The 16,280-nt window shown below is 44.4% G+C and overlaps 1 protein-coding gene and 1 long non-coding RNA gene across 3 annotated transcripts in view; one reads left to right on the top strand and one right to left on the bottom strand.

Moving 5' to 3' along the window:
• Nucleotides 1–2,417: 2,417 nt before the first annotated feature.
• LOC134138321 (uncharacterized) lies at nucleotides 2,418–6,124 on the bottom strand. Its single transcript, XR_009957861.1, has 3 exons — nucleotides 6,051–6,124; nucleotides 2,637–2,730; nucleotides 2,418–2,503 (listed from the first exon to the last, which is right to left on the bottom strand). It is a non-coding gene; the product is annotated as an uncharacterized LOC134138321 (long non-coding RNA).
• The window catches only part of TGFB2 (transforming growth factor beta 2), a 69,624-nt gene continuing 58,246 nt past the window's right edge, over nucleotides 4,903–16,280 (top strand). For both annotated transcript variants that reach the window (XR_009957860.1, XM_062571805.1), the window contains exon 1: nucleotides 4,903–5,767. Coding sequence is in view for 1 of the 2 variants with exons in the window: in XM_062571805.1 (XP_062427789.1) it covers nucleotides 5,425–5,767 (343 nt within the window). In the remaining variant the exon portion in view is untranslated. The remainder of the gene's footprint in view (nucleotides 5,768–16,280) is intronic.

The following is a 16,280-nucleotide window of genomic DNA, read 5'->3' as shown; positions in this document are numbered from 1 at the left end:
TATTTGTCATCTCCTCTTTGCCTCACCTTTATTAGGTGCCACCTCGGCTCTACAGATTGAACCTTCATATATGTACTTGTATAAAAAGGAGAATTCAAAAGCGTTTTGACTAGCACCCTACATCAGAATAACTGAGGTTCTACATGACCACAGTAACTGCTGCAGACTTCTGTGCGTGCCACAAAGAATTAATTGTGCAATCATCCTACACTCGTCATCAATGTGCGAGTTTACGAAAGTCACCTCCTAACTTTTTAAAAGTTATTTCTCTTCCAACAGTGTTCTTTAGTTTATGAAATGTGGCTAGCCACCTTACTTAATGACCTGGTCGTCAGCAGTTTTAGAAAGATTATTGCCTTTGTATTTCACACAGCACATTTGCGTATAACCAAAACAATCTAAAAAGAAACCACAAATTGTAAAATCTTGACCACATAATTTTTAAGTTAATAGGAAACATGAAACCTTTAAGTTTAGCAAAGTAAGTTTCCAGGTGTCCCTGTTTTTGTAATAAACAGTTACTGTTTATTAAAAAAGAAATCAATATATAAAAAGACAGTATTGTATTGAATTAAAAGCTCAAGAACAGGTAAGTTCTGTTCTTTCAGTGTATGTATGCTAAGGACCAATTCCTTTTTTTTCTTTCTTTTTTTTTTTCTTTTTCTTTTTTTTTTTTTTTTAATGTCACAAAAATTTCACTGATGGTTCTGCAGGATGAATCCATTTCATGAAGGCAGAGAGCAGGTAAAAGTAAGCTTAGTTGAACTGTAGTGCCTGACACTCCCAACAGCTTTTGAAGCTAACAGGTAAATTAATGCAAACTCTTTCAAAATAAATAAAAATCCCTTTCAGGTTAAAATATGAAGCCATAATGATGATTATTTTGACAGTTAGATATATGAATACTGAAAATTAAAAGTATGTAGAAATTAAATTACCTGTGCAGAAGGGCATTGACCCAGCTTTGAACAATGCATATAACTTGGCAGTGTAACTTTTGATCATTTTTGATTACCCCTTCAGTGTCTTGCTCACTTTATCAAGGCAAAAATGTCACCCATTTGGAGTGCAGTTTGCCGTGCTTTTATAGCTAAAGCAAAGTATGTGCGGGGGAGAGATTTTTGGAAATAAGATCAGGCATATCTTGATGTATATCATGATGTATATGTTCCAGATATTTTCCATTTGCAAAATGGAAAGTTGGTGTTTATGAATGCTGATGTGTATTTTAATGATTTGGCTAGTATGTAGGTGTCCTTTCCTGGGGCGAATCAGAGCAGCGCAAGCATGTGTGATAGGCCTTCTGCAGCTGTTGGGGATTTAGCTCAAGTGGCTGGGGTCTGGGCTTTCCTAACAGAAAAGCCTAAGCCCGTCTCTGCTGCTCCTGGGAAGTTCTGCATGGCAAAAACATCACCATGGTGAGGCCAGAAAGTTTGGGGGAATCCAGCTCTGTTAGAGCGGCGAGGCAAAGCTGAGCTCTGAACCCTCGTAAGGCTGACGGCCCTTGTCAAAGTCGGGCAGTCGGGCTGGAGGCAAACTTGCCATCTTGAACGAGAACAAAAACAACATTTTTCTAGGCAGTCAGAAAAATTCTGAGAAAACATTGCCAAATCAGAAAGTCTCAGAAACTTTCAAAATCTAGTCTAACTGGTTTCCTGTCAGCCCGGCTGGATCTCTGGCAGCTTACATGGTGGGTTCCTGTGGAGCTCTGACTTCCAGCATCTGCTGCGGCGTGTGCCGCCCAGCCTGCTGCGTGCCCTGGTGTGGAAGACATCAGGATTTTGGTAGTCTGTATTAGGGGTTGCCTTAATTTGGGCACCAACGAGGCTCTAGGATTTCTTTCTGTGAAGGAAGTTTCTTGGTTTGTGAAAAATCAAGCTGTAAAGTTTGGTTTTCCTTCCAAACTGGAATAAAAATACACTTTGAAAGAATCAAAACACTTGCTATCTGGCAGTCCTAAATCTGTACAGCTCTTCTGAGAGATGATGGAAAGCTTGCTGTTGTCCACGTGCTAGGGCCCTTGCAGAAGGAGGGTATGCTGTTCTGTCCCCTCTGCTGCTCTGAAGCTCCCAAGGCAAGCGATGGGCACTACATTAACAACAGCCAGGTCTTTCGGGGCCATGGACTGAGTATAAGGTATTCCTTCATAGCTTCAGCTCTAGCTGTTGGAGGAAATAATTTAATAACTCTTTTCTTCAGAAGTATTTGTGGCTGAGGTACCTTATGTTGCTAGTTCCTCAGCTGGTTAGTGAAGTTGATGGAGCTGTGAGATATAAGGGCTTGAGGTATTGCCCCCTCAGTTTTGTACAAGTGTGTTACAGAATTCAAACCAGCTGAGTCTACACATTGAGTTTTCTCGTTTATTTGAGTGATTTTTTGGAAACATTGCCATTCCTGTCACTGCAGCTGTGTTTTTGAGGTCAGTAGGAGAAGGACATTGACACACTCGGCAGTTAAAGGTGATGTTGTGGTACAGACATTTAATCTGGTCTTGTAGGAATTCCTAGATTTAAATGGAAAGCAGCATTAACTCTTGCATTCAGGGGGATATAATCTCAGTTGTGTCTGCAGTGCCATACATATCCACATATTTTTAAAGACTGAGGATTAAGTTTGCCTTCAAAATTATTACGTACCTATAAATGTGTATTTTCTTTACTTCTACATCTCTCGAAGTCTCTTCTTTGCTTGTTTTCCCAGCAACACTAGGGATTCCCCTGTAGTGGAGCCCTGCCAATGCAGAAAAAATGGTTCAGTGCAGGCTATGTGCCTTTATCTTCCTCAGCTCAAAGCCATAACTGCTCTGAGGAAGTTGTTTTCCTTGAAGATATACTGAGAAGGAAAATCTTGCTTTGAATTTTGGGGCTACCATTCTGGAAGTTCAGAAAAGTTTCTAGTGTTGCACAGAAGGAAGATGGTCCCTAAGCAGCAATAAACAGAGAAACTCTTTGGTGGTGTTTTGTTGATTTATGTCTTACATGACTGTCGCTGTGCTTTCAGAGAGATCTGAGTCATCCTAGCTCACTTCCTTTACTTGTGTTTATGGATAATGCCATGGGGAGCGGCCCAGCTTGTGGTCCTGAATGTCTGTGTCCCTTAGAACACTTTTTTTTTTTTGCATGTCCCATGAACATGTTCCTTAGGAAAAAAAGAAGAGGTTCTTCAGAAATAGCCTTGCCACTGCAAGGAACACGTGCTTCAAAACTCCTCCTGTGTCTTAACCTATCAACCAAAAAAGTGACAACTTAATTCTGAAGGGAATTTAGGGATAAAGTTGGTGAGGGTAAGGAAAAAGGCTACTTGATCACTTTATGAAGTTAATGTTGATGTACAGGGGTGATAAATGGCTTGTGAAAGAAAAGCTTTCTGGCATGAAGTTGAAGGATGTCTAGTAGACTGTAGAATAATTTCTCTAGGGAAGAGGTGGGAGGCTGTCCTACTGAGGTCAAAGTATGAGACATTACCACCGTACATGCACTAGATAAGCAACTGTTTGAGCCTGCGGTGTTTCCTGTGGCCAAAAGAGGTAGCGGAAAAAATGACTTACAGACTCAGACCAAGAACCTGGGTCGAGAATTTCTGTCAAGTGCAGATGAGGATGTATTTGCACACTTCTGGCAGGAGAGGAGAGCTCTGAGCAGGAGCAAATCATCATCTCTCCTTCTCTCCCTGCTCTGCGAATAGCTCTGATTACCACGTAGCCTGACAGAGGGGAGTTACGAGAATTGCCCAAAACACACTTGGAAGTGAAATCTAAGAGTGAGGCACTGGGCAGAGCAACGACTGAACGACTCCTGCTGATGATGCAAGGGGCAGAGTTATGCAGGATAATCCGTCTTCTCTGCCCCTGCAAACTTTAACAGAAGCACATCCAAGTGGTTTTTCGTGAGGCACATAAGCACAGCGGTTAATTCTTCCTCTAAAGCAAGGGTGGCGTTTGGCCCAATTACTTTAATAATAGGTGCAAGGAACATTAAAGAGAAAGAAAGAAAAGGAAAAAAAAGCCAGCTGGCAGGAGCTGCTTTCTCTTTCCAGCCCCGCGGTCCCTCCCCTCCCTTCTCCTCTCCCCCCCCGGGGCTGAGGCACCTTGAAAGGCAGCGGGGCGGGCAGCCCGGCTCCGGCGAGTCCCTCGCCTCTTGCACGGAGGCGAATAAATAGCCGGGCCGCGGGCGCAGCCGGAGGAGCCCTCTGCTCCATGCAGCCCCACCACGTCACTTTGCGGAGAGGCGAGCACGTGGGGCGGGGAGACCTTATAAATCTCCCTCTCCCTGCGCGGCCGTGATGTTATCTGCTGGCACCGGTCCCCTCCTCGCCGGCAGAGCAGCGGGGCCGGGGGCGCCGGGCGGGGGGCGCCGGGCGGAGCGCTAGATCCGCCGCGGGCGCGGAGCGGGGCGCCGCGGGCGCGGAGCGGGGCAGGCCGCGGGCAGAGCGGCAGCCGAGCGAGCCCGGGCGGCCGCCCGAGCCGGCGATCCGCGGGAGGCTGCCGGCGCGGCACTGCCCCGTCGGCTGCGGCTTGGGGTTGGCTTTGCGGCAGGAGGAGGAAGAGGAGGGAGCTGGAAAGAGCTCCGCAGCGAGCGGCGGCGCGGGCGGGGGTGGGTCGGTGCATGCAGCGCGGGGCGCACGCCGCAGCCTGCGGGACGCGGCCGGCCGGGGGATCGCCGCCGCTCGCTGCCGCCGCGCCGGGGGCCCGGCGCCGCCGCGGGGCCGCCGCCGCCTGCCGCTGCGCCCGGCCGCGGGGGCCGGGGCTGCGCGCACCGCGCCGCGCACGTGCGCGCCTCTGGCCGCGCCGCGCCGAGCCGAGCGCCGCCGCCGCCGCCGCGGGGGCTGAGCGCGGCGCGGCGCGGGGCGGTGCCCGCTGCCCGCCGGGAGCCGCCGGGCGCGGCGGGGCTCAGCGCCGCGGCGGGGCTCAGCGCCGCGCCGGCACCCTCTCCCCCGCCGGCTGCGGCAGCGCCCTTTAATACCCATCACTTCTTTTTCTCCCCCACCCCCCCACCCCTTTCCCTTTTTTTTTTCCTTTTTTTTTTTTTTTTTTTTTTTTTTTTTGGTTTTCCACCCTACCCGCCAGCTCGCTGTTCTCTCTTTTCGATTCACTTGAGTTGCAGGTTTGTTTGTCCGTTTGGGTTTTTTCCTTTTTTTTTTTTTTTTTTTTCTCCCCGTTTTGGCTGTCCCGCTCTCTCCACCCTCGATTTTTAGCTAGTTGTAGCAACTTGCTTCTTTTTTATTGTTGATATTTTTGTCACTGACGGCTCCCGGGCTTTTTTCGATTGCAAGTCGTCCTTGCAGTCCGGTTTTTAACTGCATTTTGTCTGTAGATCTTCCCTTTGTTTGCACACATCCCCCTTTTTATTTTTTTTAATTTTGTTGTTGTTGTTGTGCGTTGTTAAAGTCACTCTTTTTTGGGGGCGCTGTATTTAAACACTTAAAATGCACTGCTATCTCCTGAGCGTGTTTCTCACCCTGGATCTGGCCACCGTGGCTTTCAGCCTGTCTACCTGCAGCACCCTCGACATGGATCAGTTTATGCGCAAGAGGATCGAGGCGATCCGGGGGCAGATCTTGAGCAAACTGAAGCTCACCAGCCCCCCGGACGAGTACCCCGAGCCCGAGGAGGTGCCCCCGGAGGTCATCTCCATCTACAACAGCACCAGGGACCTGCTGCAAGAGAAAGCCAACCACAGAGCCGCCACTTGCGAAAGGGAGAGGAGCGACGAGGAGTATTATGCCAAAGAAGTTTACAAAATAGACATGCAGCCTTTTTACCCTGAAAGTAAGTCCTCTGTGTTTGTGCATGTGCGTGTAATTTTGCCCCGAGGCTTGGCGGTGCCCGGCACCTTGAAATACCAGCCCCATGTATCATAATCCTCCTTATTTGCTTATTTTGCTCTCATCTCAGCTGATTGCTCATAGGGTTTCTTTTGGCGGGGGTGTACGTGTGTGTGTGTGTGTGGGGAAGTTTAGCTGTCGTCAGACTTCTGAGGTTTCAGGTCACCCTTGAAAGTCCCTTCCTGGGGTCCCTAATGGTGCCTCTGCCTTCCACCACCACCACGTACCTGAGCTTCCCCCTCCGGGGATCCCAGTCCTTCCCCACCTCTGGGCTCGGCTCCCCGGCTCCCCTGCGGCCCCATGTGCAATCTCCTAAAATATCTTTCCACTGCTGTTGTTTCCTTTGGAGTGTCTGGATCGGGCAGGTTTCCATCACTCCATAACTGAAAAGAAAAGGAGGACTTAAAAGTCACCGGCTTCGCTTTGCTTCTCTTCTCTCTGCGCCCCTCCAGAACATCGTCCTGCAAACCGCTATTCGGATTGGTACTCAGAGAGGACAGAGGCGCAGACTGCCTGCCTCCCTCCTTTTTTAGCTAGCCACCCATTTCAGTTCACGGGTGCTCTCACTTCAGGTACAGAAAAACTTTTGCCTTCTGGTTAGTCTCGATTCCTGGAACCTGTCTCAGCCCGCCTGCTTTTTGCTGTTTTTAATGACCTTCTGATGATCCGTACCACATTTTGCACAATAAAAGGCTACAAACGCCCTGTGCTGACCAAATCCACTTAGGATGATTAATAATCATAACAGCATGCCTTTTTGTTTTGGTAGCAAAGTTTCAGTGTATAGAAAGAAAGAAAAAGCGTAGCACTCCCTTAAAAGAATCTAGATCATCATCATACCGAGGAAAGTGAAATACCAGAAGTAAAAAATAACTGCACCGCTAGCGTATCCAAATTCTAGTCCCGACTCTTTTCGTTTCGCTCGCTCCTCTCCCTCCCCGCCACTTGATGCCCTATATCCTTGCTGTCTGTTTCTGAAAAGCATGTACCTCCTGTTTAAATAGATAATGCAGCCATCTTGGTAACTTCATCCGAGAGTTTCTAATTGCGTTTTCTCTTTATTTATTTTTAGTTTAGCAAGTTGTAGCTTTGGGGCTTGCTCGGTCTTGCATGCGATAGTCCTAGGATGCCAGCCAAAGTATCTGAACCCCACACTCTGCAGCTGCCTTCCTTTCTTCTTTTATTGTTAAATGACAGCATCAGGTACAGGACACCCTGGCAGTCAGAGCCATTTTATTATTGTAATTATGGCACCGTCCATAATAGCCACGGTAAATATACTCCACCCTTCTTACCCTCGGGGAAGAAATACTTTTTGCAAAAAGTGTGTATTGGAGCCAAGTGGGTATGAGCAAAGAGGCTCAGTGTAACTTGTAGCAATAGTACTGAGAGGGAACATAGAAATCGTGTCAGGTTTTCATTGCAGCCGTCGGTAGTATTTTGCTGGTGTGTCTGGTGAAAGTCAGCACTTTGGAGACCTAGCGGCTCATGCCCTGAACAGGGTGGCGAGCACCTATGCACAAAGGTGGTAAAGGCAAATCGGCACGCAGAGGTGACCCTGTAACAGGCAAAAACGCGTCAGTCCTGACCACACACCTATCCCTTTTCCGCGCGTGAACAAACTACGAAGAACCGGTAGTCCAAAACGCAGCCGCATACTTTCCAGAAAGTTAAAATATCTGTGGTGTGCGACTTGGATAGTGTTGACAAAAGAGGATCTATTTTTAAAATGTTGACGGAGGCCAGATCTGCGAAAGTATCGATAGAGGTTTTGGAAGAGCAAAGTAGATTGCAGGTATCTACCAACAGAGTGCATCACAAGTTTGGGATCAGAAGGCCATTTAGCAGCAAATCCAGTACTACTGTGCAAGTGCTGTCGCTAACATCATAGTAAGTAGGTTAACTGTTTTTCCACTGCTCTCTAGTTATACTGGATGGAGCGAACCTTTCCAAAAAAGACAGAAGGGAAGAAATCACTCCACCATATTTTAAAGGAAGAAATTGAAAGTGCAGCCTTGGCGGCCACAGCCACTTTATCCTAAACTTCTCAGCGTGATTTTTTTTTTTTTAACTCTGCAGTTTCTGCTGCTTTTGAGAGAGGCAGGAGGGAGAGGGGGTTCAGTGTGAGCGCACCGAAGGTCAAAGGCTCCTGAGAGGAAGGCATGGGAAAGATCAGTGGTTCAGTTTCTACCGCAAGTTGCTAACGCTCAGTAACTGACTACAGCCCAAGTATTACAAATATGTTCTAATTATACTCATAGTCAGCAATATATCACTACAGATTGCTGATAGGTCTTTGTGGGGCATTTTATAAAGTTCAGACTAAATATTTTTAGCAATGAGGAGATTTAAAAGGAAAACTATAAGAGATATTGTATATGCCCTAAGGCATATTTTGTCTTAAATATTATCCTTGGCCAACTGTACTATATAAATACAGTAAATATGAATAGGACTGGCAAGATGCCAATCTCCTGGGATGAATTTTAGTCAAGAAGGTATTTATGGGATATAAATAATACTGTGTCAACATTTAAAGAAGGGATCTGATTAGTTTTGAATTTATTCATATTAATCTTTTCACATGCTGTTAGTTTAAGGCTCAAAGTGAAGTTATGCTAAGGTTTACTGATAGTTTGCACTGAGGAAGTAAGGGGGCATCTGGCATCTGGCTTGACAGTCCACTTGAGGTTAAAGACACATCTAGTCAGAATATATGTGGAAATTCAGCAATTTCTGATGGACCCAAGAACAACACATGTGAGAAGTAGTGGTGGAGTAGCCAAAAAAAAAAAAAAAAAATGCTACAAAGATATTTTGAAAAATCAGAAGGTGTTTGTTCATGAAGCATGCCTACATGTGTTGTGCTTGCAACGGCATGGATTAGATATTGGAAGTTTAAATCTCTTCTTCAGCTCAGCTGGCAGTCAGAAATTGAGTTGTTTTACAGAGCTGTTCAAAGAGGGAGTTGGAATATGGAACCTGAGTGCAACAGTAGACAGAGTTCTTGAACGCTGTGCACTGAGCAGCAGTTATCTGCCTAGATGCTTAATACTGATTTCTGTGAAAACTGAATCACATTAAAATATTATTATTCTTTAATTCTTCATTGATTACATGGGGTTTGACAGTTAAGCTAATTATTGATTTAAGGCTGAGTGGTAGCTGTTGCACTGATAACATACAGAAATTTAATTCCAGCACAGTTGTGGATTGTAAATTGTAATACTAATGCATACCTGAGACGCTCAAGAAGAACAGACAGGCAGCACATGTTTGCAGGGCTGAAGGCGTAACTCTGTAATCTTCATTCATGGCAGTTTGTATTGCAGTCAGTGAGTCGATCAGTACTGATGGCTTAAGGCTTATGCAAGCAAATGACTGTTTTGAGATTTCTACGTGGTTGGAGTCTGTAAATACACAACAGCCTAAGAAATCACAGTTCTTTTGGGTTTGGTCCTGTTTTTACCTGGATTTTAAACTAATTTAGTACAAAGTAGCCTCTACAAGTTCCAGCTTGAGCTCAGAGGTAGGATTTATCTTTTCATGAAGAAATAAGCCATGAATATTACTTTACATAGACTGTCATTCTGCTGAATATTTGCCTAATGAAAGACAACATTATAAACGGGCTGCGCACAATGACATGCTTCTACTTTGTCAACAAGGACTTGATTTACCAGCATTTATATGCATGTGGGCTCCCTGTCTTCAGGGCACTAGAATTACTGGTACAGAAGTGGCTGTGCTCTGCGTCTCCCTGTGCTGACTGCATCATTACCAAAATGTTAACAGCTACTGCTGTGCAGCTCACGTGTGTTTGCATTTAGCAGAAACACAGAACTTAATCTTTCAGGATTTCCTATGTTGTTAATGATATGGAAACAGTCTCCGGAGAAATACCTGATTTTAAAGCTTTCTAACTCTGCTGACCCTATGGCCTGCTGGCACTGCCTGGACCACCTCTTGCAGGAGGCCTAACCCACGTTCGCCGGCCTTGCTCTCTTTTGCTAAGAGGACCTGAAGGCTTCCCTGAGGAGAGATGTGGAAGGGACAGCTCTCTGCTGCTTATGCACGAATGGCATTCAGGATAATCTTCTTCTGTGATAATGATAACACAGGAAACTGCAAGTGACTTTAAAAAGGGGCAGGGTAATTTTCTGGACAGTAGTAGTTACCTACTAAGTGACGATAAAATAGTATGTTCTGGTGCGCTAGTTGAACGCTACTGAAATCGGAGAGTGCTGCTCTTCCACTCGTGCTGTTGTCAAACAGATGGTAAGGTGTGTTATATGTGTTTTCTGACTTCCTTCTGAATCATCAGTTACTTGCTGCAGCCATATGTAGGGCACCGAGCTTGGAGACGGATCAAGAATCTGATCCGGTGTGGTGAATTCAGTGTCACTGCATTTGTTTTAGAGCAGGAAGCGTCTGGGAAAGAAAAAGACCCGTGTCACCCTTTAACTCTGAAAGATGGGAAGACCTGCAAGACAGAAATGTGGGACGAATTCCAAAGCCCTTTCCCTAGCCCTTCTTGAGCTTCTCTGTGATGTCTCTTTTAGAGACACTTTCACTCTGTAATTTGGTGAATGAGAGGGTTAAGATAGGTAGCGCTGCCCTGCCGCTCCCCAGCCTCCAGCTCCTTGCCGGTGTGAATGTTTTGCGGTCCTGGAGACCTATTTGGAAAGGTTTTCTTGTCTGCTGCTGCTCTGCACAGCCCTCACATACAGTGGAGGGAGCTTGTTGCTGGAGGCCTACTGGGGATGCCCAGCACTCAGTGAAGTGAGTAGGTGATGGGACAAAGAAAACAGTATCATCTTAATCTTCATTAGTTGCTGATTTTAGTCTATCTCATCCTTGGTGCCCTGTGTAAGAACAGTAGTGGTCTTCTAGGGTTGCGTTATGTTGAGGTCACTACCTTGAGTGTATTTCTGTCAGTCTCAGATTCTTGCTTGCGTGAGAGCTGAGTGAAAAGATGAGTGAGGATCCCTGGCTGCCTTCCTCCGAGAGCTTCTTGAGCAAAGTGCTGAAACCTGTGCAGGGCTTCTCTCACATGGGTGAACTCATTACCATGGGTCCATATGTGTATGCCTAATTAGCTTCCCGAACACCGGCCATTTGCAGAGAAGAACAGAACCAGACAGTTCAGATCCCTCTACTGCTTTGAGATCTGTCGTTTGGGTGTCAGAGCCCAGTGAAAAGGAAATACTTCAGAAGCTTTATTACAAAAGAGAAAAGGACTCTAGTATTCCTGTGGTCCTAAAAAGGCCTTATCGTGTTGGGCAGCTGTCTGCTTTGGCCTCTGCAGTGTCTGTGCTAGGCTCTTTCTGTGTTACAGATTAAGAGGAGACTCCCAATGTATTTTGACAAAACAAGTCATTAGTGAAGATACACAAATGTTTTCATTCCTATTGTGAAACCATATGCTGTACATTTTCAAGCAGGCAGTTTTTAGTTTGAGAATGATATGCTCCCCAGGTATTATTTAATTTAATACTGTGTTATGGATGTTTCAGCTGATTTGTTTAGACTAAGAAGTTTGCTTTGGTCATTTGTTTAGGGGAGGTTTGCATCCTGCCTTCAACCACAAGCTGTTGTTTGTTTCTTTTTAAATCTCTGATATCCACTAGTAGGTGCCTAACTGCAATATTGCTATCAGTTGGCTTCCTGCAGTAGTCGATCTAAAGCAGCTATGTTTCTTCTTAATACAGCTCCCCCATGCTTGTCTTTACTGTCTGTACTACTCTTTAACGACTGCAGCTGGGCACTCAGCTGTACAAGAAATAGAACTGAAAGGTGTAGAGAAGAAACACAAAAATTCAGCTGTGAGAAGAAAACAAGAAGTTGGAAAAACTTAGTGTGAAGAGTTGTGTTTTATCTCCTTCCAGTTTGACTGCTTGGTTTTGAATTTAAGAATGATTCATAAGTCTATTCACTATTTTGGTTCTCTTAGCTTGAGTGGCACAGGATTGGACCTGACAAACTGAAGTGCTAAATCTGGCCTCACCTGTCTGGTGAGCAGGTTTTTACGTGTTTTGGGGGCTCTGCTTGGTCCAAAGTGCAGCAATTGTCTCCTCATGTAGCACAGTGGCCTCTAAAACTACTGGATTTTCAGCAGGGAAACTGTATAGCAGTTCATACGTGGAGGAAATCGGATGAGGAGGAACTTGGGCAGCAGTGCAGAGAGACTGCTTATTCACTGCAAAATGCCAGGCTCTACAGAAATATATCTAGTGTTACTGTAAGAGTTTACTGCCATACGTTTGATTTCCAGGAGATGCTGAACCGTGCAGCAGTTTTATGGTTGAGAGTTTGGAGGGGATCTTTAGAGCATTTCTCCTGTGGTTCAGGTTGTGATTTGGAAGACAAGCAAGAGTTGATTTTTAACTGCATGTTTGCTCGTTAACATAGTCAGGATCTTCACTACAGCTAAGCTTTTTTGCCACTGAAGTCCCCTTAGGGCAGCAGCCTCTCCTTGCTGATGTATAGGGCCTGATGTCGAGTGGCTAAGATTCTGGCAAACAGTGGCTGTACAAACCTTTAAATAATAAGTTAACCTCAGGTAATTATACATAATTATATATATAAATAATAAGCTGACCTCATAGCTGACCTTGCTTTGAACAGGAGGTGGGACGATATGGCCATTCTGACCTGAATTAACCTGTGGTCCTCATAATAATACATTTTAATGTAACAAAAATGACTCATTATATTTCATTTTCCATGTGGTGGTTTTGATTCAATATCACTGACATTGCGAAGATAAGTTGATTTCTGTGAATCTAGATTTATTTCTCGAAGTTGTATTTTTCTTGCATTGTAAAGATCCTGCCCCTTCTTTCCTCCATTTTTCTTTTACTTGTGTAAATATTTTTTTTTAATAAATATGGCAAGTTGAGTGAAAACATTGACTACTGTATTATGCTTCAGCAAAAGCTGAGCATCGTTTTAGGTAAATGGAACGGGGGAAAGGAAAATGTTGTGTCACTGCCCTTTGACTTTGTTTGTTTGCTCCTTCCCACTATATCTAACCCACACTGCACTGACAAATGCCACATCTGTCTTGACAGCTGAGTTCACAAATAACCATTGATTCATAACTTGGAGTTGCTCTAAGAATGTTTATTGGTTACTTAGCCTGACAGTTGTGCATTTAGACATAGACTTTGAAGAAAAAACTTTGCAAAGTGACCATAACTTCAATCTGCCTTTGTGAAAACCAAGAGGAAGATCTTGTGTGAAAGAGGTTACTGTACTTAAATGTGTGTGTGTGCACGTGCACACACACACGTGCGTGCACATATTCAAGAACATTAAAACAGCTGATGTTGCCAAAGCTCAAATTAGAATGTTCTGGGAAAGATAATTTAATTTTTCGCTTCTGGATTTATTTCAGTGATTGTAATTTCAACACTTCCTAGGGAGAGTCTATCAGTGGTTACGTGCATCAAATGCAGCAGTAAATCTGTCATTCTTTCCATTTCAGTTTTTCAGTCTTACAACTTCGGTATTTTTCCCTGTTTGGCTGGTGTCAGTATCCAGTGTTTTCCCTGGCTTCATCTCTTTTAAACCCCTGCCTTGAATTTTAAAAGGCAAGCTTAGCACTGCTAAAGTCCCTTCTCTTATTTGTTTTTGCTTACATGTAGCATTTACAATTCATCAGCTAGCTCAGCTGAAGCAGAGTGAGGGTAACTTATCTTAACCACAGTGGTGATGGAGAGGTAGGAATCAGAACATGTTGATTTTCGTTGCTTGAAAAAAATTAGGTGAACTTTATCCTCTGGAGAGTGAAGAACAAATATCTAGCAGCACTGACTCTTCTGGTCAGACAACATCTAGCTCGGGATTCCCATACTTGATGAAGGCTGGTGGGAATGCTGAATAAATCTGAGCCCACCACTGTGTTTACAGGCAATCTCTAACTACCCCAAATTGAATGTAGAGTAGCCCTCGCTATTTGAGTGAGTATTGTCCAATATGATACATAAGTAGAACTTCTAGTGCTTTGGGTAAACAGTCATGAAGAGCTTCTCTGGGACTTCCAAGATGTACACAAGGGAGAATAACACTTTCAGAACTTTACATCTTCAAAGCCCTGTATAAATACAATGAAGCAAATGTACTCTCTTCAGGTGCAGGAGTAGATTGAAATAATAGCCAGAAGTGGCTGGCAAGCACAAAGCGATAGGAGTCCAGCAGTCGCCAGAACTTGTGGCAGGCTGCTGCTTCATGTTGAACCTCTGCTGTATCCCAGGAGCAGGTTAGGTTAGAAAAACAGAGACATCACTGCTGTCCTATGAATGTAATGACATGAGAATGTAATGAGAGCAGCTGAATGAATGTAATGAATGAATGTAATGAGAGCAGCTCTTTTTGTGTTGCAGTTCCTACTTTCTGTGCTTTGGAGGTTTGATGCTAGAATCAGTCCAGTTAACTGGATAATGCTGAAATGGAGCATGTGGTGAATATCTAGTAAGCAAAAGGTATGGAGACCAGGAGTCGGAGTCACTGCTACATATGATAATGGCAGTTCATTCCTTTGTCTGCATGCCTACAGGAGATGCTTCCATGTGGGACATCTACCATTAGGCAATGTTAAGCAATGTATTGTATTCTCTAACATAGTAGAACATTTTCATCTGCCAGGAGATGTGTTGGATCCATGCAGATCCTTGGTGTTCTCATTCTCGCCCAATCTCTGAATGATCTAGCCCAGTTTTCTTGGCTGTCATAGTTGGCTCTGGGCCTCCCTGGCAGAAGACGGGCTGTATTATGTCTTGTGCCAATCACTGCTCTATCCTTGAATTTTTCCTGATGTACACTTTGGAACTGAAGTAGCCACATTTCAACATTGAGGTACGCTGAAAGATGTCTGTATGTTTCCTTTGCTGTGCTTGTTGCATATTTACGTAGCATATAATGGCAGGCGATTGCAGCAGACGGTGCATACAGCTTTAGGTTTGTGAGTGAGGAACATGTTCCAGCTTTCTTGAAAATAAATTTGCTGTTCTGATCTGGTGTGTGATATGAACTGAGAGGCTCCCTGCCAGGATATACAGTTTGGAAAGCAAGGGAACGAAGTGAGCAGCTTAGTCCCAGTTACGATGAACTCAAACAGATTGTTGGGGGTCTGAGCTTTCTCTGTCTTTGAATCTGGATTCCCACATTACGGCTTAGATTTCTCCCCAATGCTAGGAACCGTGTATTTGGAATTTTCACGTTCCCCTTGCTAATCAGGGAAGAAAAGAGCCCCAAAAGGATCTAGAAAAAGAGACCTTTATAAAGGTGGCCAGAGGCTGAGTTACAACAATATCATGTGTCTAAAGGAGCTTACCTCCTTCCAAGTTGGAGTCCTGTTATTTACCCACTTTATTGGGAGACTTAATTTTCTCTGGCTGAAAGTGTATTTGTTGAGGTAGAGTTTGGAAAGGAATCTGCCTAATGCACACTTGCCACAAGGCCAGCTATACATGTGATACAGCCAGACCTTTCCATTTTCTGCCTTTTGAGAGTATGTTCCCCTGTTTAAGGGCCTTGGTCCAAAGCCTGCTGAAAACACTGAAAGTCTTTCCTTTGACTGCAAAAGTCTTTGCATCAGGTATTAAGTGCTCTGCTTTTGTTTCAAAGACCAGCCACATCTGGGACATAGACTGGGACATGTTACTGTAATGTACTTCCCCTTTAACTGAGTTGCCACCAGAGATATTCTTCTGCATGAGGCTTTGTGCAAAAAAAAAAAAAAAAAAAAAAAAAAGGAGAGAGAGAGAGAGAGAGAGGCACTTTTAAAAAATAAATACCTTAGTAGCTTATTGATAGAAGTATTTGATGGCAGATGTCATCTGTGAACAGCATATGGCAGCAATATGGCAAGAATTGCAGAATGCAGAGAGAGAGGCATGAGTTCATGTCCTGTACTTCTTAGGTATTCCACACTTCCCCCATCTAAAATAAATGACCATCTGACTGTGAAGGTCTTAGCAAATAAACATGCCATAATATATCTCTATCATCCTCCCTACAGCGAGTTTTTGTCTAGAATCTCATCACTCCACATCTAGGGATTTCATATAAACAAGTAAAATCAGACCTCAACACCCAGAACAGGGAAGAATCTGAAGGCTGTGAATAAGAACATCGCAAATCCCTAGGCAGTGGACTGTAAAGAAAGGTCAGGACTTAGCCAACAAGGTGTTTTTATGTTATCAATAAAATCTTAGAAGTCAGTTCTGAATAGAGCTGGAGCCAGGAGAACAACTTCTAAAAGTCAATTTGCTGCATGATATATGCTGAGTTTACAAGCTGGAAAGCCAAGTAGTTTGGGAACAGAGCTGCACTTACAGCATGAAAGTGCACGTGGTTTTACATAAAGCTTCTCTGACTTGATATATTTCGTAGTGCCTCATGAAATAATGAGTTAACTTTTGAGGTACCTTTTTTTTTTTTTTTTTTTTTTT

Source organism: Rhea pennata, chromosome 3 (assembly GCF_028389875.1).
Source record: "Rhea pennata isolate bPtePen1 chromosome 3, bPtePen1.pri, whole genome shotgun sequence".
Lineage (NCBI taxonomy): Eukaryota > Metazoa > Chordata > Aves > Rheiformes > Rheidae > Rhea > Rhea pennata.
The sequence above is the reverse complement of the archived record's forward strand: the minus strand, read 5'-3'. Positions and strand labels throughout refer to the sequence as shown.